Source organism: Halichoerus grypus, chromosome 6 (genome assembly GCF_964656455.1).
Source record: "Halichoerus grypus chromosome 6, mHalGry1.hap1.1, whole genome shotgun sequence".
Lineage (NCBI taxonomy): Eukaryota > Metazoa > Chordata > Mammalia > Carnivora > Phocidae > Halichoerus > Halichoerus grypus.
In genome coordinates this window covers 71,302,440-71,327,671 of record NC_135717.1, presented here as the reverse complement: position 1 = coordinate 71,327,671, position 25,232 = coordinate 71,302,440, and the positions used below count along the sequence as shown (strand labels likewise).

Here is a 25,232-nt window from a genome sequence, read left to right as displayed (position 1 = left end):
AGGTTCAACATTTGAGTGTGTTGTCCTAGAATGTAGGAGAAAGCCTTTTTTAATAGAAAAAAAAATCTAGCCACACCAATTACAGATTCTCAGCAGCAACTGAGAATTAAAAAAGGAGTCTTTAAGAGTTACTGGGAACATTGGTACAACTTCTTAAAATTTCAAAGAAATCTGACACTGTCCCCATATAAGTATGGATAGATGGAGACAACTTTCTTCAAAAATTTATATAAGCACAAACTTAGAAAACCTATAGCATAAATAATAGTCTATATACAACATCAGTATGTGTAGCTGATTACATATGTACATATTTTCTTGTGTGGAAAGCTGCTTGACCTGTTATATAAATCGTATTGTACATGTATGCATATGTACACACACACACATATACACACATCTACATTTGCTTGCTTACCTGCCTATGGCACTATCAAAGAAAACAAAGGGTCAGAAAAGAGTTGAGGAGTAGCCTTTCATTTGCAGTGCTTCTCAAAGATCAGAAGATGGTTGAAAAGAGAGAGAACTCTGTAACTAAGTCATTAAGAACTCATCTTCCTTCCAAATGAACTCAGCTCCCTACGCTTCCATTGCCTCAGAGGTACTGCCCTTTCCCTATCCTGATCTCCAGCACCACCCTTGAGACTTGAAGCCTTAGTTTTTCTTTCTCTTCTTGCCTCCCTACATCCAATGTGGCTTCTAGTTCTTCTGAATTTATATCCACAAGTCTCCAAAAGTCATGCTGCCTTTCCGTGTCCACGGCCATTAACTGAATGGGCCCAGTTTGGGTTCTCCCTATGTTTTCTTGTCCTACACACAACTTCTCGAATGGTCATCAAGCCACTGTTCCTGAAATGCCTATGGCAGGTGTCCATCACCTGTTCATTCAAGCCTCAATGTCCCATTGGGTCAAGCTCAAGGCTTGACATCAAGTGCTCCCCAACCTTCTCCAGCCTCACCTCACACGGATCCACACTCAGCTTCCTGCCTAAAGAGAGTGTGCTGGGTAAAGCCCAACAGACTAAATGTGGAGTTAATTCTGCCCTTGACTCTCTTCGTGAATGTTCTGAGCCTCAGATTCCTTATCCGGTAAATGGACAACAGTGTCTAGCACAAGCTTGTGGTGAAGATCAGTTGAAATGAAAACGTGGGAAACATGGAGCCAGTGCCTGTCACCAAAACTGTCCTCAGTAAACACGAGCCGTTACAATGCTTATGGGTACAGGTGGCGCCATCAGATTTCAGAGCCCTTGCTCCCGAACAGTTTACGTCCCTTAACCTCCAGGGAAACCTGGCTCTAAACTTATTCTTCTCAGGAAGCTTTTCCTAATTCTTCTACTTTTTTTTCCTACATATCTACCCAACTTGTTCCCTACACATGCGCACAACACACACATACGATACACATATATGCGTACTATATATACACACACACACACACATATATATACAGATGTGTTTCACTAACCATTATGTTTCTCCTTAATATTTCCAATTTGTTCATGTGTGCACAGTCCATTTCCCAACCAGATTGGTACCACCTGAAAAATCCAAAGAAAATATCTTCCCCCCACCTCACTGTACATACTGCATCCTAATAGGTGCTCCATAGAAAGTCATTAACTAACACAATACACTTATGCATACATATACGAGTTCATGGACATTTTTTTCCTCAAAAGCCATTTAATGATATTATAGAATCCATGAATCTCCTTACAAAAAAAAAAACAAAAACCCACTTCTTCCAGAATGCAGCAATTTCAAGTTTCCTCAAAACACATAAATTATACTAATCATAGTTGAACCAATAAGTGAGTCTTTTCACCTGTCGAGCTTGAGGTTTTCTGGCAATAGATTACAGTTCTAAGGAATATTTAGGCCATTCCTGCATCCCTAAGGTTGCATTTCTAGAAGACCACCTTTAACTGACAGCAAAGCCAGTCCCCACCTCTTCCCATGCCTCCTGGAGCCACCCTGGACACCTAATTTTCTCCCCAGGTACCCCACTTTCCCCTTCTCCATGTCTTTTCCTAGATGCTGAAAGCTTGGGCCACTGCCCTAAAATTATTCCCACTCACTTAAAAAAAATTTCTCCACGAAACCCATGCTTCCCAACCTATCACTCTTCCTCCGTTCTTCCCTTGGCCTGAGTCATCCCAGCTCAACTGCTGGAAGAAGCTGGAGACATTTTCTGTGGGTTTCTATGTGGGGAAGGCACATTTGTTGAGAGCAAGATTGGTCACTTCTTGTATTATTTGGTTAAGAGTATCTCCAAAGAGAGTATCTTAGCTATTATTATTGTATATCCTAATGTCATTAACAATGAAGCATGGCCTTCTTACAGCTGCACAAGGTCCCCTAAGTCTTACAAATAACATCAAAAGCGCAGTGCTCACGGGCTGCCGATGCCACGTGTGCACCTCTCCGAGCAGCAGCTCACTCACTCATAGGCATGTGGGGCTGCTAGACTCCCTCCTATTTAGTGCTCGGGTACTCTCTGCAGAATTCCTTAACCCATGCCCCTGCCTTGCTCCTTTTTGGGAAGTGCTTGCTCAACAGTGGCAAGCCTATACAACAGTGAACAAGAAAAATATTAACACAAATCTTGATGTTTACTGGAGGAAGCAGGGAATTACAGAATCTTTAAGTTTGAAGGGCTCTTTTTTCCAAATCCCAAAGCCCACCTCCCAGTTGTTATACACAGAATCTGAGGACAAGGAAGGTTAGGAGGCTACCTAAGTTTACACAGCAGGTTAGCAGTAAAGGCAGGACTGGAACTCAGATCTGGTGCTCAATCCGGTTCTCTTCCATTACCCCATGGAATTTCTCCAATTTTTGTCACATACCTGGGCTAGCTTCAGTGAAACCATTGAAATTTATTTGATTTTGAAAGTATGCCCTTGGGGCACCTGGGTGGCTAAGTTGGTTGAGCATCTGCCTTCTGTTCAGGTCATGATCCCAGAGTCCTGGGATCCAGCCCCGCATCCGGCTCTCTGCTCAACGGGGAGCCTCTTCGCCCTCTCCCTCTGCCTATTGCTCCCCCGGCTTGTGTGCGCTCTCTCTCTCTCTCTTTCCTCTGTCAAATAAATAAGTAAAATCTTTTAAAAAAAAGTATGCCCTTAATTCTTGTCATTTTTTTTCTCTCATCAAATCTTGATCTCGCCTAGGCATTTTATCTTTTTAAGAAGGAGAAAATATTAGTATCTGAATGAAACCCTGCTATCAGCTTTGCCTTACAAGGGCCTAGCCAAGCATTATTTTTGCCCCGGGGAGGAAGCTGGAGGTCTCCAGGGTCATTGTTCCTACATTTAAAAAAAAAATAAAAGGGCTTCCAGTATCATATATGTATTATTTGTAAATTGATGGTTTACATTAGCATAGTCACTGTCATCTTAGAAGCAACCCATTAACTTGGAAACAGATTATAAACAGTATAGCACATTTCATAATCTTCTCACCTGTAATTGACATGGTAAAATGCCACATGTAGTAACTTTAACTATAATCAAATAGATAAGTATCTGAAGCCATCATGGTGAAGGGTGAGCCACATCTGAAAAGGCTTTCAGAGGCATTTTAAACAAGTCAGACCTCTACAGGCCAGGTTTATTGTGCACAGTTAATAAGTTTTATTCTTCTGCGTCTCCAGGGCCATAGAAATCTAATATGTACATGGGGAGCAAGAAATTGATTTGTTTACTCAAAAGGCTGCCAGATGCACTGAGGTGGAGATTCAGTCTACCAACCCTAGACACTAAAAATAGAGATCTGCTAGTTAAATTTAATCTGTATTGATGACCACACTGTTGCCTCTAGTACTTGGCTCTGTGGGAGAATATTTAGTTGTGAACACTCTCAACAAACCTCCTTATTTAGGGTTGAACCCATGCATACCATCACAGGATGCCCATCAGTGAGACAATGGCCCAGGAAAAGAATTGTTGAATTGAACATTCCCCCAGGTTGGATTTGAGGTTCAAAAGGGTCAAGTCATCTCTGATTCCAGGAGAGTCTTAAGATCTCTTTGAAAATCATGGCAGTGGTAGCAGTGGTAAGGGGCCAAGTTGAGGTGCTCACAGTCTTGTAGATGGGCCATTTTCAATGGTGGTGAGGACCACCCCATGTGGTCCTGGATGCCGTGAACTGAAATTGTGGTCATCCGTACCGTCAAAAGGTCAACTTGCAATATATGTGTGTATGAGCTTGACCAATTTAAATTACAAATTACCATAATTTGTATTGATAACACTGACTAGTCATTAGAATTATACTCTATAAATATACACATTATACACCCACACATATATATTAAAAAATAATTTTAGAATGGCACTGTATCTGATACTTTGGGGAGGGCAACGATGTCAACATTGATACCAAGCGACTTCTAGCAACACGGCCTGCAGTCACAGTTTATCGTGCCCTCACTAACAGCCACACTTTACCGGCACACCTGTGTCAACACCACTCAGAATGAGTCACTCACCCTGGGTACATGTACGAATTACCTTTCACGTTTAGTTTGTCAAAGAGGCATAGGTCACATCTGGCAGAGTTACTGAGTCACTGGTGTAGGAATCTGAAACCCAAACTCCCTCCACTGAATTCTCTCCCTCGCCTTTGTAAATGTTCTATTTCACCAATAAAGGGCTGTCAGCCTCAAGATTTAAAGATTTAAGCTAGAAGGGGCTATAATTATTTCTCTAGGGCTCTATCGAGATTTCTGTAGCTTACTCATTCATTGTTCCCACATGATTTTATATTTGTCATTTTTTTCCTCTGCAACAGCAGAAGTTTTTAAATTGCTTCACACAAATGGAAAACTAAGGGGAGCACAATAAATCCGAACTTGACTTTCCATACCTATCACTCCTATGAAAAGGCTGAGTAATGAATGATTAGGACAGTGATTATAATAGTGAGCTTTTATTAGAAAGATATGCTGCCTTTGCTCAGGTTATTTCTTGGTGAAGTCGTGTGAGTGGGATTTTCACTTTGCTCCTTCTTTTCTTTTACTCACAGGTCCTGAATGTTCCCAGAATTACACAGCACCTAATGGAGTGATAAAGTCCCCTGGATTCCCTGAAAAATATCCCAACAGCCTTGAATGCACTTATATTATCTTTGCACCAAAGATGTCAGAGATTATCCTGGAATTTGAAAGCTTTGACCTGGAGCTCGACTCAAATCCTCCGGGGGGGATGTTCTGTCGCTATGACCGGCTAGAAATCTGGGATGGATTCCCTGATGGTAAGAAGGGCAGGAAGCATCCCAAAAAGGAAAGAATCTGGGGGAAGGGCACTCGGATCCTTTTACAAGTGTCATGATACATGCATCATTTAAAAAAAAAAAAAATAGCTCAAAAGGAGGAGGGAAAAGAAACCAAAATGGTAACTCTCTTTATGCACAGCAGCGATTAAATATTTGAACTTAAAAGACAGTAATTATCTTGTCCAATTTCTTCATTTTATAGATAAGGAAACTGAGGCCCTGAAAGATTATACATGGTGTCATAGCATTTGTGTGCATGTGTGTGTGGTAGAATTGGGACCAACACGTGGTTTTCCTGACTAAAGTATTTTGCTCATTTCATTGACCTTCCTACTGGTCATTAATTCATAGACCCTAAGAGAGCAATTAAGTCAAACCATTCACTTTACAAATGCAGAGACTAAGGACCAGAGAGGTTAAGTACTTGATACAATTTTAAGGGGGAAATGTGCGTCTATTACGTAGTTACCAAAAATTTAGAAATTTAGAAAAGGAATGAGAATGTTTGGACATTCCTAATTTTTGGGGGGTGGGGGGCATTGCTAATTTAGACAGATTCCTTGTCTGCTCCTAGGGAATTTTTATCTGTGGCAATTTGAATCGCCTCAAAACATCCTCTATCTACATTGCTCTTATCATCTAAATTCATCCTACATTTTAAAAATATTGACTGAACACCTACCACATACCAGGCACTGATCTAGCCACCTGCTAAATAGAACAATCAAAGATGGCTGCCCTCTCAGAGTTTCAGTTCTGCCAGGGGAACGGGACAATAAACAATACACATTATAGATGAATGAATTATGTGACTGGAATGTCAGAAGGTGAGAAGTTCTATAATCAACAACAGCAACAAAAATGGAAAGAAAGAAAAAGTAGAGGAGAGCAAAAGCATGAAAAGTGCTAGGGTTAGAAAGAGGGATGTGTAGGTTGAAATTTTAAATAAGGTGGTCAGGTTCGGCCTTATTACAAAAAATGACATTTTAGTAAAGATTTGAAGAAGGGGGTGGGTAGCCATGTGGACAGCTAAATGAAAGTTTTCCGTTTGATTCCTTGTGAATTAGGAGGTGAATGGCAAAAATACACACCCAAATCCTGAACAGAGGGAGATAATATCAAATAATTTGTTGCAGCTGCATTACTTGTCTTGTGTTTAGTCTGGTTTAATATTAAGATTTCTCTAGAGAACACACTCTACACAGATCAGAAAGGGCAGCTTGGAAGTTCGTACAAATCATGCAGTTAGAGATGTATAACCATCTATAAAATAAAGTCAGATATTATGATCAGGCTGGAGGAAGGAATATTTAAATAAATATTAAATTGTAAATGAAGGGCAAGTATCACGTGAAAGAGATTGCCTTTGCCTTTGAAATGACATTAAAATGATCAAGGTAATTCAATTTAGCTGTGTTCCTCAGCAGTAAACAGCAATGGAGATAAACTGGGTTTAGAGAAAGCTTATATTGTCATTGGAGTAAATGGGTGAGCTATCACCCATTTAGTTTCTTCTTTGGTCTATTACTATATAAATAGGGTTATGATGATCTTATCGAAACTCGTTCATTAAGTAATGAGATTTGCCCAAACAGAGTGCTGATTGATTTCCAAGTATTCAATCTGATAATTAGGAAAACAATATTATAATAGTATTGTAATAATAGTTGGAACATTTAATAATGGGTTTGTTTGTTCACAACCCAAATTTGCAGCCTTCCTTTCCAGAACTTACATTTAAATTGACATCTGAAAAGGAGGTCCAATCAACCAACTTATTTAGAATACTTTCAGAAAGAAGCACATTGTTATTAGTGTCAAGGGTTTTTCAAAGTAGTAATTTTCTGGCTCTAGAAAATCACTGAGTTGAAGCGAGGAACAATTAACGATAAGAGTTATCAGCCTTGCAATTCTCATGTTTTAAACTATGGTGCACTTGACTTATTCCCAGAGAAAACTGGCCTTGGAATGTGAAAACTGTGTTTGTATATTTGTTAAAACTTACCTGGCTTCGTCCAGCCTACGCCAGCAATAACAGCTCTCTCATTTTTAGGCAAAATGGCGGACTGCCCCTCCTGGGTTTCTTGTCAGTGGCACTAGAAACATTTTTGTCATACTAGTTCAACACATACAGTTCCTTGCCAACAAAACTGCTTTTACTCTTTGATACCCCTTCTAAAAACAACAACCAGAACATGCTGAAGGCTTTCAACCATCAAGTGATTTTTAGGTTGCGTTTTATCATACACATTGAATGAGATGACTAAGTAATTGAAAGCTATTCATTGATTCAGATTGACTTTGAAGAAAAGCAATTTTACTCCCGAACTCAAAATCCGAGGCATGCACGGGGTGAATCACACATCCCCATGTATCACTCTCTGAAGCTCCACGGATTCACAAGTAGCGACCCTGAAGTAATTGGTGGAAGTTTACATATGGTTTGTGAGCCATGAGCTGAGCGCGCCACCCTGGTGGGTGTTGCAAATGTTTGTGCTGAATTATGGAGCCAAACACGAATGCTTAGCTCACATGGTGTGGGCATGCATGAAGTCAGCTTTCCATCTAGGCTGGGCCAAAGAACTGGAAATGCAGTTGTTACCTACATTCCAAAAATTATCAACTATTTGAGGAATAGGTTTCATGAAAACTAGATTGAGTTCTGTTTGGTTTTTACTGACTTACTATTAATATTAAAATTAACCTTCTGAGATAGAAATATAAAAGTGATATCAGCACAAAATATACACATTCCAAAATATAAATGTGCACATTTTTTTTTCTGGGGAAGAGTTGCAAAGTCCAGATATTCTCCAACAAAAAGTTTACTATTGTAGGAGAAGAGTACATGGTCTATTTTGTACCTTTTCGAAATGATTCCCTTCCTTGTTTAGTTATTCAGAATGCCTCATTTTAAAAGTACATCTTCATAGTAGATTCCTGCCCTTTTTTATCCATATAGAAAGGGGGCAGAAAGCAAGTTTTCTGATTCAGAGGTGGGGTTATAATTACCGGAAAGATTAATGGAAAAATACAGAGAACAGGGTACTGCCATTCAGGGTTGCTGGTGTATCCTTTAAATAGCATAAATACCGTATCGCCTTCACACCTGAAAAGATATGATCACTGTGGACCTACTGTCCCCACAAGAGATTGCTTAGCACACATTGCTTGCTTAAATTATTCAATAATGCAATTTTTGAGTTCTACTGCTGTTTTTGTGACAGTTTCCATTCATGTCCTTGGCCTTTGGGTCTACAATAACGGAAGTAGGAAATCCAATAGCTGTGCTCATGTAAATAACACAAATGAGCACACACAGGAGATGGATAAGAATACTGCATCCACTCTTGCTCAGATCAATATTGCATTAGCTTGCTCGGCTAAGGTCTTGCTGTTGTTCAGGAAAATTCAATACTTCTTTGTCTGATGGTCGAAAAAGCCTTTTCACTCTCATATCTCGAGGGCTCCTAAAGAGAGTTGCGCACTGCTGTCCGGGGGCAATGTTCTAAAGGACAGAAGGCAGATTTACCCAGCATGTCTTAAACATTATAAACCAGTGAGTCATGGAGACTCTCTAAATTATGAGTCTGCATTAGACAAGTTCTCTTCTGTTTGCTCTTTCAAAGGGACTTCCCCTCCCCTCTCTTCCCCAGAGGAATGGGGTGGTAGTGGAGGGGAAGAATCTGCAGCTTAAGGGGGCAAGGCAGCTTCCCTTGTGCACTTGTATTCTTGGAGGGGTCAGTGGCTGTGGGGATTAGAGAATGCCTCCAAGGACTCAGGCTGTCAAAGTTTGCCCACAGACTAAAGAAAAAGAAAGTTATGAAGCCACAATAATAGAATTTAAACGAGGGAAAAGAGTGAGAGCATATGAATGGACTCTGGGCCTCTCGTTAAGATTGTAGATCAGAGGGGCGCCTGGGTGGCTCAGTCGTTAAGCGTCTGCCTTCGGCTCAGGTCATGATCCCAGGGTCCTGGGATTGAGCCCCGCATCGGGCTCCCTGCTCTGCCAGGAGCCTGCTTCTCCCTATCCCACTCCGCCTGCTTGTGTTCCCTCTCTAGCTGTCTCTCTCTCTCTCTCTGTCAAATAAATAAAATAAAATCTTTAAAAAAAAAAAAAAAGATTGTAGATCAGAAATGGGATTATTTGTGAGGAAAAGAAAGACCTGAGTTCATGGCTCTAGCATGATGTTTTCATGAATGTGTCATGGGCAACTTTGTATTCCATAGGGAAGAAAAAAAAGTGTTGAATTCATTCAGGAGGAAGAAAATCTGGCAAACATGGGGCACTTGGGTGGCTCAGTCATTAAGCGTCTGCCTTCAGCTCAGGTCATGATCCCAGGGTCCTGGGATCGAGCCCCACATCAGGCTCCCTGCTCGGCGGGAAGCCTGCTTCTCCCTCTCCCACTCCCCCTGCTTGTGTTCCCTGTTTCGCTGTGTCTCTCTCTGTCAAATAAATAAATAAAATCTTTAAAAAAAAAAAAAAGAAAGAAAATCTGGCAAACAACTAACACTTGTAGAAGAACCTGAGGCTCAGATTAAAGCTGAAGAGAAACAAAACAGAGTTTCATCTCCTGAGATGCTTTCTTCTGCCAGCTGGGAAGTCTGATATAACAACATTTTCTTCCCATGATGCAGAGCCACTGTTCATGACCACGTGGTGCCCTGTAGATAATAGGTATATCGATGCCACTAATTGGCTATGTCCTTGTTTTCTTCATGATAAAGCAGTCTACACACACACACACAATGTTTGGTTGCTGGAGAGTGAGGGGTTTCAGTAGAGAAAATTCTTAGAACTCAATCAAATCAATTACTGTGAATGCATGGAGAAGTTATCAGATATTCAATGTAACCACTTTACACTAACTCAAATGTGGAAACACTTTGGTTGGTTTTTTTGTTTTTTGAGTTTTTTTGTTTTGTTTTGTTTTATTCTGTTTTAAGTGGGTTGGCCAAGAGCTGAAAACCTGTTAGCCAAGGATCTGAGTACTCTAAAAAGCAGGGTGCTCAGACTAGCCAGCTGCCTACCAGGAACTCAGCGGGTACGTGTGGCTCCAGGGAGATCAGCTCTTCTGAGGCTCACTTTTTCAATCACATCTGAAGCTTCTCCTAGTCCCCATCAGCTGCCTTCTGCATCCAAGTTACACACACAGGCCTTGGCACACTGTGTCCCCATCCCTCCAGAGAGGGGTCCACCTACTGTGCTTCCTTGAACAAAGCAATAACTCTTACTTGAAATGCAGAGAACCATGGATTTCTTGGAGGGGAAAATGGTCCACACCAGATTGTCCTTCTAAGCCCAAACCATCTGGTATGTTTTTACCATATGTGAAAAAAAAAAAAAAAAAACCTAGAGAAAAGGGGATTTTTTTTTTTTTTCTTTTTTGTCTTGTTGATGATCTGGACAGAGAATTGGAAAGATTCTCCAAGCCCGGAGGGCTTGTGTACTGTCTATAAGGCAACTCACAATTACTAATTGCCAAGGTTTATCTAAAAGCTCTTCAATAAAGGGGTGGCCAATTTAAGCCAAACAGCAATTTGACTTATCAAAATTAATCAATGTTCCCAATCTTTCACTGCCTTGGGTCCTTCCTTTTTTCCCATAGTCTAATGGCTGCGTTGGGCCGTCTTTTGGCCACAGGACACAAGTGCAATGCAGTCACCTCTCTTACGTTTGGGAAAGAAAAAACTGGAAGAAAAGTCAGATGCATTTTCTTTTCGTTTTGTTTACAACTTATTGTTATGTATAAATTATTGGTATCTGTAGCTTCTATTTTTTTCAACTGTTACAATTATTAATTAGCCTGTAGATAGAACCCTGAGTAGGACATCGTCCTTTGTCCAAGTCTGTGATGTTCCTCGTAATAAAGCTCCAGGACTAAAAGATGGAATGAAGAAGGACATCAGGGTTACTCAGTACTGGATCATATTCCTGATACCGGTCTGGTTCCATCCAGGACCAGTTCCCAGGATCTCCTCCTAGGGTGGGAGAAGTTGAGTAAGGCAACTTCAGGAACCCTCGGTGATCACAACATCACTGGAATCTCAGCATTGGGCAGTGTGTGCAGTTTGGTTCTAGAGATGAATGTCAAGGTGCCCTTTGACAGCCCAAATCTCATACTTTGCAGTTGAAGCAAGCATTTCGATTCTGTTCCTAAACACAGTCCTGCTCAGTGGGAAATGTAGTTACATTTGTGATTGCCCTTCTGAGCACATTTTAAAATCCTCTCCACAAACCTGATCCAATATGTTCATTGCAAACCAATTAACCAGGGAAGGCTTGCTTTGGGTAAGAAAACACTTCTGGGTTCTGCCGGGACCCATGTTTGCAAATGGTTATTCTTGCATCTGCTGTGGAACAAAAGATATTTAAATGTTCTCTGCATTTCTCCCTTTCTAGTTGGCCCTCACATTGGGCGTTACTGTGGACAGAAGACACCAGGCCGGATCCGTTCCTCATCAGGCATTCTCTCCATGGTTTTTTATACTGACAGTGCAATCGCAAAAGAAGGCTTCTCAGCAAACTACAGTGTCTTGCAGAGCAGTGTCTCAGAAGGTCAGTATTTCTTCATCTTGCAAAGCGCTGTTACACTGTGGTAAACACTCCCTGTTATTCCTCCTCACACACCTTGTGGCCACAGGAAATACTAAAGAAATGCTTTGTGAATTGGAGTGCCAAGTATTTGTTTTTCCCTTTTAAATGGTTTTTATGAACATCAATAGGAAAAACTATTTGGTGTGCCTTCTTAAGAAAATCGTGGATGAGAAGGCTGCTTGTAAGCCTCTGAAATTATGGGAGAAAGCGGAAAATGGCAAAACAGGGCCCTGAAACAATGAACTATAGCCAGACCTGTCTGGCACCCTTGAATGTGTATTGGGTTGAGAATCATAGATGGACAGGCTTCAATCAGAAGTGACAGGAACACATATGTGGTGGTTTATTGCCAGGGCAGGCTTACAGGATAGATGCTAACACATACGGTTTGGGTCATGAAGACCCAGACGGAAGCCATTTTGTTTTTCTTTCTTATGTGAATAGAAGTGGATATTCATGTAAAAGAAGCATGTTTCAATTCCTGTTCTAACTTTCCACAAAAGAAAGAGAAAGTAGTATGTTTCACATCTTATTAAAATACGCAACTCAACTAACTCAACCCTTCCATGTGGTGTCCAGCTCTTTCAAGGGCCCAAGGAAAACATCAGAAAGAACAATGAATAAAATTGTGTGTTTCAACATATCTAGCTTTAGGTTGTATATGACCTAGCCTGTAGGACAGGTCTCCAAACATCCCCCATCCTCTTCGCTAAGTTATAGCCAGACCACCTGTCTGGCACCCTTGAATGTGTATTGGGTTGAGAATCATAGATGGACAGGCTTCAATCAGAAGTGACAGGAACACATATGTGGTGGTTTATTGACAGGGCAGGTTTACAGGATAGATGCTGTAGCAAAGAGGACGGGGGATGTTTGGAGACCTGTCCTACAGGCTAGTCTCTTTTTTACCAGATCTTACTGGAAAATAAAAAGGCCAATTAAATCACAAAATCTTATTTGTACTTAATTTGATTAATTAATCTATGTATCTTTGTGTCTATAAATATTTTTATTACAAAATAACAAACCTAAGCTTAAAAGTATGAAACCGGTGAAAGAAAACCTTTTATGCCCTAAAACTTTATTTATTATGATAAAACATTCAGAAAATGTGGAAGTTTGGTTAATTGAGAGTTTTCTTGATCGTTGAGAATCTTTAATCTCTAAAGCTTTTTTTCACCTTAGCACTTTAGATTCACATTTCCTAAAGTTGATTATTCATCTCCCTTTATCATATTTCATATCAATGTCATATTTCATTGTTTCACTGAGTATATGAGGCCTAATGGAATACATGCTTTCGTGATTCATCGTCATCATTGTGAGTGTTATTATTTTATGTTGTAAAGCGGTGGTCCTCTTTGGGACTATATGATACTGCAGTTTACTTCTGATGGATACTCCCGTGTTTTAATGATATAAACTAAAGACGTGAATAATCATGCCCAGGCCAGAGGCAGGAGGCATGAGAATGAAGGGAGTCAAGGAGAGGTTGCCCGGGTGCCAAATACAAGGAATCTGAAAAACAGAGAGTTAAGGTCTGCTGTCCACCAAATATGGATTATAACACAGACATGGGGTCTTTTTCACTTTTATTAGATATTGAAGGAAATAGTAAAATTTTATTTAAATATAGCTTCTATATTAAACTTTGAAAATAAATAAAAATTCCCATTATTTCCTAATAAATTTCTAATAGTATTTCTGTCAACCTAGGTCCAGTGAGGAAAATAACTAATCACTATGAGATCTTCATAGCCTTGCTTTTAAAAATTATTACCATTATTACTATTATCGTCACATATCAGGGCTACGTCCCAGTAAGTCCTTCACTGTTATCTTCTGGAAGATATTGTTGGTGAACATCAAAATGAACGTTTTAGTCTGCCAGATTATAAGAAGAAATATGCATCTCGGTCGGGTCCCTTATGTTTTGATGACTTTGAGCCCTTTTACTTCCCCTTCAGATTTCAAATGTATGGAAGCGCTGGGCATGGAGTCGGGGGAGATTCATTCTGACCAAATCACAGCTTCTTCCCAGTATAGCACCAACTGGTCTGCAGAACGTTCTCGCCTGAACTACCCCGAAAACGGGTGGACTCCTGGGGAAGACTCCCACAGAGAGTGGATACAGGTATGTACCACGAGACCTGGCACACATAGGGTGGAAGATTTAGGTCATCGAGAAGGGTTGCTGAAAAAAAACAGTGCCGTTCCAAATGCCTTCAAAAGCGAAGAGAGGAACGGTGGGTACCGAGTGTAATCTCCCTGCAGGATCATCGCGTCACCACAATCTGAGAAAAGCAGGCCCAGCTGATGTCCCTGAAAATGCATTGATTTTCTCAGATACGTATATACAACTCTTCAGAGAACTGGAGCACAGATGTCTCACTTCGGTAACAACTAAAAGATCTGATTTTTCCCCACAACTACACATTTTCTATTCATACACTTCCTCCTACAACAGATTTTTATTTCCTTGATGAAATACATTAGCTCTAGCAGACTTGCATGCAATAATTGTATCTAAGTATAAGGCTTCTTATTTGTTTGTTTGTTCTGAGTAGAAGAAGGGAAGAAAGGGGTTGAGGTTTACTTTTCCTATAGGTATGCATAGCACATGCCCAAGACAGCAGTCTGATTGAGGGCTCGGGTCTCTGTGGATTATGTATATACACATAGAAGTATGAAATGGACACATTTGTATCCTTATTATGATGTTGCTTCTGCTTTGCTCCCTTTGCCCTGGCACTCCCTTCCCTGCCCTTGTCTCGCATTCCCCAGAGACTCTCCTCCCCTGCACCACGACTCCCCTGCCCCGACTCATCCTTGGCACCACTCCTAATATGCCTCAGCTTTTCCAGCCTTGAGGTCTGGATACTCCCACACAAGGCCTGACGCTCATGTTCTTGACTTTTTCACCCACTGTCAAATGAAACATCCATATCTGGATGTGGGGGTTAAACTGTGGGCAAATTATACAGAGTTATTTGCTAAAGGATCCAGGCTTCCTTTTCAGAGAGTAGGCAAAGCTTGACTTACATTCATTGCTAGATATATAAAAATGACTAATTCCCAGAGAGAGTTTCTAAGCAAGAAAAAAACCACGATGATTAATCCCCTACTTTCTACATCTATTGCTGCTTCAGTCTTTTGAGCACAAATACCAGATTTTGTTTTACTTTGAGAAGGTCAATATTAGTTTAACATACACTTAAAGTGAAATGGCCTATTACGGAAGACTGAACTCCTGCTAACCTCTAAATGATAACACTGAGAAATGTGTCGAGAGTGAGAAAAGATGAGACTTGTACCTGTGGATTGCTGAATCCAGCTCTAGATTAAGTGAGAAATTAAATGAATTTGCCTATGTCAAAATAGCTCTTGGCAACTTGTTTTTCCACATCCCCAAACCAACAAACAGTTCCGTTATGATTGACAGACGCGCCTCTAGAGGAGAGCTTGGATTTTGCAGTGCTAAGCATCTTTGCATGGTAACGTAGTCCTATTCTTGGTAATGTGGAGAGTGCTGGATAATTTAGGGACAGTGGTCTTGCAAGAGTTCTGAAATTGCAACTGTAGCAATTCTTCTGTGCAGGGCAATTCTATGTCAGGAGAAACACGGAGACAAAATGGGCTCTCACAAAGCATTTGTCAACAGGACAGGATTCACATCATTCTCAGGAGTTAGGCAGAAGAAAAAAATCTGAAATGGCCCAACTCTTTCCACCAAAGCATAGAAAGCAATGGTTAGGAGAAGCTAGGTAATCAAGCACCCCCAAAACGAGGTTTAGTTCAAGCTCAAGCTTCTTGCCCTCTTCAACTGCAGTCGGCTGGGGGTCTGCTCCACATCTCACCCCAGGACCCAGACAGAGGGAGTGGCCATCATCCCAAACGTTGCTTGTCACCAAGCAGAGGGAAAAAGAGAGTACGGCCATCGTGCTAGCTCTTAAGTTCCCCTCGAAGAACACTTCCACTATTTTCATTGCCAAAGCACATCCCATGGCCACACTTAGCTTCTGAGGGGCAGCAATTCAATGCGTGCTGGAAGGAGGAGAGCTAGGAATTTGGTGAACAGCATTCACGACAATTGTGCTATTCATAGAATAGTTACCATTTATTGAGTGTTTACTACGGGGCCCAACTTCTGCGGAGTACTTGACATATTTGCATTTAATCCTCCCAGCGATCCTGGGAACAAGGTGCAATTATCCTCATTTTAAAAATGAGGACACTGAGGTTCGGAGAGATTAGTAAATGCCCAAGGTCACAGTGAATGACCGGGCTGTCAGACTCCCAACACCTGCTTCTTTACACTTTGGTCTGCTCTGCTTTATCATGCGTTACCTTTCATATAAATTCAGGTGTATCTTGCGACACGACTCCCTTTATGCTTTTCCTCGGGAGAAGACACACTGAGATGAGCTGGGTGCTTACTGTTTCTGAACCTAGAATTCAGTGCCTTTATGCCCTCTCCATCCCTATGGAAGATGAATGTCAGAGAAGCTTAGCATCAGTGCACCTTGAGGTAAAATTATCTTGTGCTCTTTCTGGAGCTCGGGAGGCTCATTTCCATGCTTGTTGTGTCTGCCTACGTGGTGGGGGTTCTTATCTTCACCCATCACCTAATTATGAATAATTTCATATGTTTCCAGCTTTTCTGAAACTCCTTGGAAGTGGTTGGCTTGTTGTTTTCTCTGGATAGATGTTTTAAATTAACCAACAAGTAAAGCATAATTGAGGCTGAGGGCAAGAGGCACATACCTCCAATCGCAGGAAAGTTAGCGCACATACATTTCTATTTATATGCACATCAGTATGCGGATGGTATTTGTTTTCTTTTTCCACTTCTTCACATTTTGCATGAAATATACCCCACAAAACATGTTGCTGTAGCAACAAGGACAAACACTTGCATGTGTTAAATTAATAAGGCAGTATTGGAAGCCGACTTTCCTTCAAGACAGGAACAGTCTTTGGTTGCCAACATTGTTTTCTCTAGGAAATTACTGAGTGACATAAAAAAAACAATGCGTCGTTAACCATGGGTATGAACGTCCACCGTGGGGCTTCCTGTGAGATCTGTTGTCTGCCAGAAAGCTTAAAAACAAGTCAAGAGGCAGTTTGGTGGGAAGGGGCATAAGGGAAGTCCCGGCTTGGAGCTTTGCACATGGTCATATCCTGCTCAAAAGGCCACTTCATATCCTGAGCAGCTAAAACCTCTTAATTGTCCACAGCAGAGTTAATCACACTGTGAAATTCGCCCATGTTTTTCAGAGTATGCCATTCTGTCCTGTGTCCTAGAGCTGCTTATCTAATTGTTAATTTAATCTTTTTCTTCCTTTTGTTTCTGGTTAAACAATCAAGGATTCAAAGTAAAGACTCAGGATATCAGTGGTGCTGTAACAATTCTTCATTTTCGAGCACCTCATTAGAGCCCAAGCCATTAACTTCATTGAAGCTGAGTTTCTTCCCCTGTAAAAATAAAGGTACTGTAGGCTTCTCCATTCAAGCTCTAGCCATTCGTGATACTGTGAATCTTGGAGAGAAGCAGTCTCCGTTTTTCTTCTCCTCTCTGTATACTAAGCGCGTTGCGTACTGTCTGCTCAGGGAACATGTTCTTATAGATGCTAAGTGTAGCCATTCACACACAATGCAGAATTTAATTCGTTAATTACTTCAACGTTTTATTAATGATAGTGTTCACCACACTGTAAACAGATTTATCCTTCTCGCTTTAATTAAAGCTCTTGGGAGCGCTTTCCTCAAAACAACTGTGACTTTTCCCTGATTAAAATGCCAGGAGACAAGGGGGGGAAAAGAAAAGGCAAGATATATAATGCCTGGATGGGATATGAACTTTGTTGATCCAAAGACATAAAAATGGCGCCAGGGACTAATTGATTACCACACCCCCCAGTGACTTTAGAAATAGAATTACTTGATAAACCAACTCAGGCTGGAATTCCGCTCTTCCCCAGATTTGGGGGCATTGTCTTTTGTGGGAAAATTTGGGGTACTAGATTATTTATGCCCTCACTTATTCCAGAGAAGCAGAAAACGAAAGCGGTTGGCTCCTAAACCCTATCCTGTTTGGTTTGGTGAGACAGCCCTCATTGATTAATCACACAGAAGAAGAAAGCCTCATGAAGACACTCTGTAGCTCTAAGAATACATCAGCAAGCCCCCGGAGCAAAAGTGCCTTCTCTCTCTACTACATTTCCTTGCGTAGATGTTCATTCTGAAGTATGAGGAGGAGGAAAGCTCCAGAAGAGAGGACGGTAGTGCTAACTTTATGGGGAAGCTTGTTTCTGTGTTTTCCTTTTGCCTTATATGTATTTCTCTTGGATAATATTCCACATTTTCTAACTGAAGGAACTTGGAAAGCAGACATGAGCAGCAAAAGGCCTTAGCGTGTGGAAAGGAGGTAGCCTGAACTGAGTCAGAACACACCACACAGCACACGCACATTCCGTTGGCTCACTGGCAACTGTAACATCAGAGACAGTGGGTGCCCTTGTTCACGCTCAGTGTGAGAAACTGGCCAAATCCCGGAGGCCTTTAGGTTGCTTCGTGGATTTTAAAATTCATTGTAAGACATGTTCTAACAACACAGCCTTATGTTTCTATAGCACTTTTCCTTTATTAAAGCACCTTTTTGGACGCAGCCCATTTTAGTCTTCGAATGTACGTTAAATAGACCAAAGATTCACATCCCCATCTTCACGTGAGAGAACAGAGGTTCAGAGAAGTTCAGTGGTTCATGAATCCCAACGTGGGGAAAAGATGCGACTTGTGGGAAAGCTCAGGCTTACACAATGGAAGTGGACTTCCTTCCTCAGACTTGGGAACGGAGTCAGTGGGCACCGAGAGGTCTGGAAGGCAGACAGCAGCTGCTGAATCACCACTTGTGGTCAGGCCTGACAGCCCCAGTGCTCAGCTGGCCTCTGCGTAGCTCTCTGACCATTCGAATTGTGGGTCTTTTCACCTTACGCTGCCTCAAATGAGGTAAGCGGGGCAATTGCCCCACTCCACCTCTACAGAGAAAAACTACAGAGCCTTCAAAGTTGTGGGGCCTGCCAGGTCCCAGGGGAGTTTGTATTCAAATAGCCAGGTTCCTAGAACCCCCAGCCCCAAGGGGCTTTCCTCTAATGCCAGGAGGTTCACTTCCCAGAAGCTCTCCCCAACATCCCTCCGGGGCTGTGTGTTGTATCTCCCAGAAACATCAGGCTCTGTCATCATTCAGAAATAGAATTAACAGTTACAACTTACTGAGAACAGAGACAAAAGTTAATTTAAAGGTGTGGGCTTGATTTCAGGAGCTAAGGAGAGGCCAGCTGGATGCCCTGTAAGTAACTAATGGAATGAAATAACTCATGAGTTCTTGGAAATATTCCCTCTGACACGTGGAATTATTACACATTTTTAGCAAATCTTAGGTGGGAGAAGGGAGTGCTGCTCATTCAATGAAAAGAATTTGTTATTTGGAACCCTGGTTTTTATCTTTAAAGTTAGTTGCCTTCCAAAATTAAAAGTAGAAACTGGAGTCATTTATCTTAAAGCTTTAGAATGTCATTTATTTTAACAAGTTTCATATATAATTTTCTTTCCTTCAAAACTTTCCGGAAACACCTTTTGTTCTCATAATAATGTGTTAAGTATGGAACAGGTATCTCCAATGAAATAGTTTTTGACTTTTCATTCAATTGCTAGTTTTTAGCAAGTTTATAATCTGTACGCTGTATTCAAAATTGGTTCCATTTGCTAAATTGACTAATCCAGAACATATATTGAGCCAGGTTATCCTGATTGTAAACATGCTGCTTATAAACCAGACACTTTAGAAGGTACATTATCTCATTCAGATCATTAGTAAATTGCTGAAATTGCAATAAAATGATCCTTTATAAATGTGTAACTAGAGAACTGACAAAAATAGCTCACTGGTTTACCCAAATGTGGAATGATGCATGTAAAATATAATGTTGGCAAATTTAGGGAAAATACAGCTGTTCAACTGAACGTTTATTCCCCAGGTGTGCTGTGTGTGTGTGTGTGTGTGTTGCAACTAATATTAATATGCTATTTTAGCTGAAACATTGATCTGGAAGGGAGACAATTTGCTTTTTAAAAAATCCCCCAGGTAAGCCTTTGGTTGTCTTACCCTGATTCTGCAGTGACCTCTACTTCCTGCATAAAACGAATGCTTAACGTCCTATCCTTAGTGCATCATAGGTCTGTTTTCGGTGACTAGGTTCCACCCAGGAAGTCCCTGTTCCAAAAATTCCTCTCTCGAGGAAATTTTCCTAATGCTTTCTCTGGTACCTTGGTTTCTCATGTTATAGGAAGTCATTTGAAGGAAATACATATAGGAAATGCGTGTAGGGATGGATTAAATTCAGAGTTTTTTGCTGCTTTAAAGGAGGATATGATTTGGGGAACACAGAATAAGTATATGACATAATTCTTTAGATATTTTTAACTGATTGTTTTGTCATACAGAAAATACCAGGATGATTGTAACCATTTTGATTAAGTCGACCACTTAATTCAGTTTTAAAAATCAGTCAAATGATTTTACTAATTAGTATTTCTTGTCAACACACCCTAAAGAAAATGTATGACATTTAAATAAACCTTAGATTTTTATGATGAAGCACCACTGGAAAGACAATATTGAAAGAACCACAACTGTTCAGCTAGAATTACACTTAAAATAGATTAATTTGCATACCACACACATTCCATTTTGCTTACAGTTTTGGCTTCTTATTATTTTATGCTGTGTCTATTTGGAACCAATATTCATAGTTATATTCTAGAGAAGAATTATTTTCTTTCCAGGATAGTTCAACTTTAAATGTAAGACTAAAAGCAGATGTAAACGTCATCTTGTCTGAATTCCTTATTTTGCGTAGGTTCAGAGGTTAAGTGATTTGCAAGACCACATAGCAAGTTAATGGCAGAACCTGGACTAGAATCTTAGTAGCCTTGCTGCCCCTGCTTTGTTGTTGCTCAATTGTAATAATATGCAAAAATGGATTTAGATCCTTTTTGAAGATGGTATCCTGAAGACCATTTATATCCCAGCATATACCTGCTCAGTCAGTGATTGGTAAGTGATGTCTATCAAATTGAACAGTCACTGTGGAAGCTGTACTTAAACCAATGATTGGATTGTGTCTAGAGCAGGTTTTCTTGGTCTGGACAATACTGACATTTTAGAATAGATCATTCTTTGTTGCGGAGGCTATCCTGGGCGTTATAGGATATTTAGCAGTATCCCTGGTCTTCACCCACTAGAAGTTAGTAACACACACACACACACACATACACACACACACACACATCCCTCCATATGACAGCCAAAAATGTCTCCAGGCATTGTCAAATGTCCTATTGGGGAAAAAAAATCACCCTCGGTTGAAAACCACTGGTGTAGAAGACACCCTAAGTCCTAATCAAGTCATTTTTTAAATAATAAGGTTGATCACTGTTTTGAAAGAAAAAGTAAACTGGTTGCTTGGCTGTTTTTTGTCACTTTTCAACAGCGTATCAAAGATATCATTTGAACAGAATTGTAGTTCTTTTGTTTTCCAAAAATACTGATGCATCTGTTTACCTTATGCAGGAAAATAGCATCATAAACCTCCTTGCTTATTTATCTTAAGCTTCACTATTTTTAGCTTTTAAAAGTGAACTGTCTTTAGCTAAATATATACAGATGTGATTTTACAATACCGTGGCCTGGGCTTCCAAATGCACTGATAAGGATTGGATTAAGGAAAGGAAACACAAGGATAAAATCACAAGTCATCGTTGACAAGATTTAGGAAAAATAAGACTGAAATGAGCTCCTCCACACCTGAACATTGTGTGTCACTGACCTTTGCCGACGTATTTTAATTTTTTGCAGTATGTAAATCAAATGCGTGTGTGTGTGTGTGTTTGTGTGTATTTTCACTTCCAAGGTAATGGAGAGTAAGGAACTGTGTTTGAAAAGCTTGCCTATTGCTTATTACCTTATCTTTTCATGGGAAAAATACTATTAAGTTTCCAATTTTATAACCTAAACAACAACACATTAAGAGCTATCAATTACCAACCAGTTTCATATCTGTGGACCAATAAGAAGGCAAGGTTGATGGTTTCACATCTGTTTTGGGTGAAAGGCTGTTCCTGTCTGTGGTATTTAAAATTTAAAGAACTTCTGTTATTATACAATTGGGAATCCTCAGGGAGTAAAATGTTAATGAAATCCATAACATGCACAGATTTTATGATAGCAGTTTTAAGAAATTCCTTTAGTGGGGTTTGTTGATTTCTGTCCCGGCGGTAATAATTGTACCTTTTACAGAGTGCATTAATGTTCACATTTAGGAGCAATGGCTACGTTTATGCAGCGTGTAATGTAACACACGAACTCCTAAGCTTTAAATAACTTTCATATCGTAATTTGAAAGCCCCAGAGCGAAAAATGTGTGTTCTTCAGAATTGGCACAACCCACAGTTTAAAACTTGTCTGGCATGTTCGAGGCAACCTCCTGCAAAGGTGAAAAAGGTATACCCTGGAAATTCCAAAGCCAGGATGTGGATGGGTCTTTCATGCCCTCATATAGTTCTCATTTAATGCACCATTTGAAAGCTCCACATCAAAATGACAATTTTGATCCACATCAAAATAACAATTAGGGATGCTGACCTGCAACAGGGACAGAAACGCATACTTATTTCCTTTCTCCACTCCCACCCCGCCCCCAGCTTTCAAATTTCATTCAGTTCTACGTTCAGATAAAGAGAAGAAAGTTAAATCAAAAATGCTCTATACATCCCAATAGTAATAAAATGCTTTTATATTTCCAGCTATTGAACAGAATAAGCATTTGAGACTAATTGCACATATTGTGACTGAGAATAATCACATACGTACTTGTGTAAGTGATGTGAAGATTTGTTTGGTGTTTTTTGTGGGTTTTTTTTGTTTTGAGGGTTTTTAGCTCTCTTTACCTTAAGGGGTTAAAAAGCTCATTTATGACACTCTTCTATTTGCCTTTCTTCAGAAGAATGAAGTGTTAATTTTACCAAAATTTTATTTTCTTACAATTCTAATGCTTTAGATTTCTAACTGTTTTCTGGATTTAGCAGAAAAATAACTAAGCACCTTTATTTATTCTTTCAGCAGGCCTGAGAAGGGCTATAGATAAAATTCTTCAGGGGAGGGGTGATTGGACCAGACAGCTTCTGCTGTCTTTTCAAGCATTTAAGATTCCGTGATTGTATTAAAAATAAATGTACTTTATCAACTGGTGCCCTGGGCTTGCCTAAATGAAAACAAATATATGAAGCATAACTGGAATTCATTTTAAATGCTGCCGGTTATCGTGTGAGGCAGCACAAAGGAAAAATTTACTTTTAATTAAAAAGATTTTCTCTCCTTAGATCAAGTAATTGTTTAGTTTGGCTTCATCATGAAGCCTCTCTGAGGATTTCACATAGAAACTCCACTAGTGGGGCCTGTTTTCCTTGGTTCTTTGGTACCAGCTCGCAGGGTATGCAGCCCATTAGGGGGATAAAAGGAAGCCCAGAGAGTTCATGTTTCGTGTCTTTCCAATCTTTGAAGGAACTATCCGTAAGGCATAGGCTCACCGACCGTGACAGACTGTTCACACCTTCAAGTCCTGCCCATACCCAGTCTTTCTTTCCTTAAGAAAACAAATACCACACGCAATTCTAGGGACATTATAGGCCATCATACTGGCCCAGAAAAGTGACAGAACAAAAAAGCAGCCCCAAGGGTCCTGGATGAAGCTGTGTGAAGAAGGACATTACAGTCGTCTTATGCCTCTAAGACTTGATGTATTTACTCTGGGCTAAAGCTAATGCAGATAGATCCTTCTCAGAAGAGAGACAGACCAAGACCCAGGTAGACACAGAGCCTTATGGCTCTAGGTACAAGAAACTTGACAGAACCTTCAGTTTGAGAATCTGGAAATGAAACATGAAATTTGCAGTGGGAAGTACTCATGATAATAAAAAGAAGCTAGAGCATCATGAAATGTGAAATACTGAAGAAAATGTTTTTGATATTTTAGGAGATACACCAAGCTCTTGTGTAGAAGGGAAAATTTTTTTTTTTAAGCTCGCAATCTTAAAAAATGAAGATACAGCATGCAGGATTTTCCTGGCCTAATTATTTAAACATTATTTTAAAAATCCAGACTGCTCTCAATCAGCAACATTCTATTGCACATATATTACACTATTTCTGTAGTTTTACCTTACGTTTCCAAATATTGCATTCATTTATAAGGACGCTTTTATTTATTCAGAAAGCTTCAATTGCCAATACGGCAAGAATTCATTTACTTAACAATTCCATTTCCATGTAAAGAAAAACCAGTCAATACATTTGTGCATTTAACATGATATTTCCTCTCCATCAGCCACTAGGAAATAAATGAATCTCATTTATTGTGACAAATATGGAAGGTGTCTTATATGATCTCCACCTGCACATTACTGTGTCTTCTGGGCAGTAGGACAAAAAGGAGAAGGAGGCAGGAATAGGTAATTTGGGGTTCCTGTATCTGCTAAATTTCAACTGTGATTATCAACTTCTGTAATACAATAATACAGTCTCCTTAGTCTAAGAACTTTGCTGCTTTCAAGGAGAATTTACATGAGCATCTGTTTATCTACTTACCTTTCTTTGAAGTGTCTAGATTTATAATATCCATATGTGGCATATACAATTCATCTGAATTAAAATCTTTTTATCAAAAGTAAAATTCAAACAGATTATGAACCAGTTCATTCAATTTCTTTTTAATACTGGCAGTTTTAGTAAAACCATGCATAGTGATGTGTTCTTATCCTTAACTTTGCATCTAAAAGTATAGTAACAATAGGATAGGATTCTTACTGTTCCGAAAACCTGCAAGGTTATATGAAAGGAATGCTTAGCATTTCCAAATATGTGCCTCAGCTCCCTGTTTTTCTGTCAAGAAGCACCCCTCCCCCGCCACACACACAACAGTGTGGCCATGTTCACCAAGAAAGCATTTCACCTCTTGTCACCTCCAAATATGTGGCTGAAATAGATGTATCCAACCACGTGTTAAGAATGGTTCCAGTGGATAAATGCAAGTCACAGCTTCCATTATGTTAAGGAATTTAGGCAGTGCTAGAGGACAAATAACACGATATGCTTAGTGTAACATCTGTGCTTATTCTCCTGTGGTTTGAAAGTAGTCGCGCAGATGCATTTTTCCCATTGTGTGACCCAGGCTGAAATGCATGAAATTAATATAGGTAGATTTTTTTTTCACACCACATTTGGATAGCAAAGCAGCATATCTTC

The 25,232-nt window shown here is 40.1% G+C and overlaps 1 protein-coding gene across 9 annotated transcripts in view; it reads left to right on the top strand.

Moving 5' to 3' along the window:
- The window catches only part of NRP1 (neuropilin 1), a 140,202-nt gene that overhangs the window by 58,610 nt on the left and 56,360 nt on the right, over positions 1-25,232 (top strand). For all 9 annotated transcript variants that reach the window (XR_013449046.1, XM_078075352.1, XM_036118607.2 and 6 more), the window contains 3 exons: positions 5,026-5,253; positions 11,678-11,833; positions 13,840-14,006. Coding sequence is in view for 8 of the 9 variants with exons in the window: in XM_078075352.1 (XP_077931478.1) it covers positions 5,026-5,253; positions 11,678-11,833; positions 13,840-14,006 (551 nt within the window). In the remaining variant the exon portion in view is untranslated. The remainder of the gene's footprint in view (positions 1-5,025; positions 5,254-11,677; positions 11,834-13,839; positions 14,007-25,232) is intronic.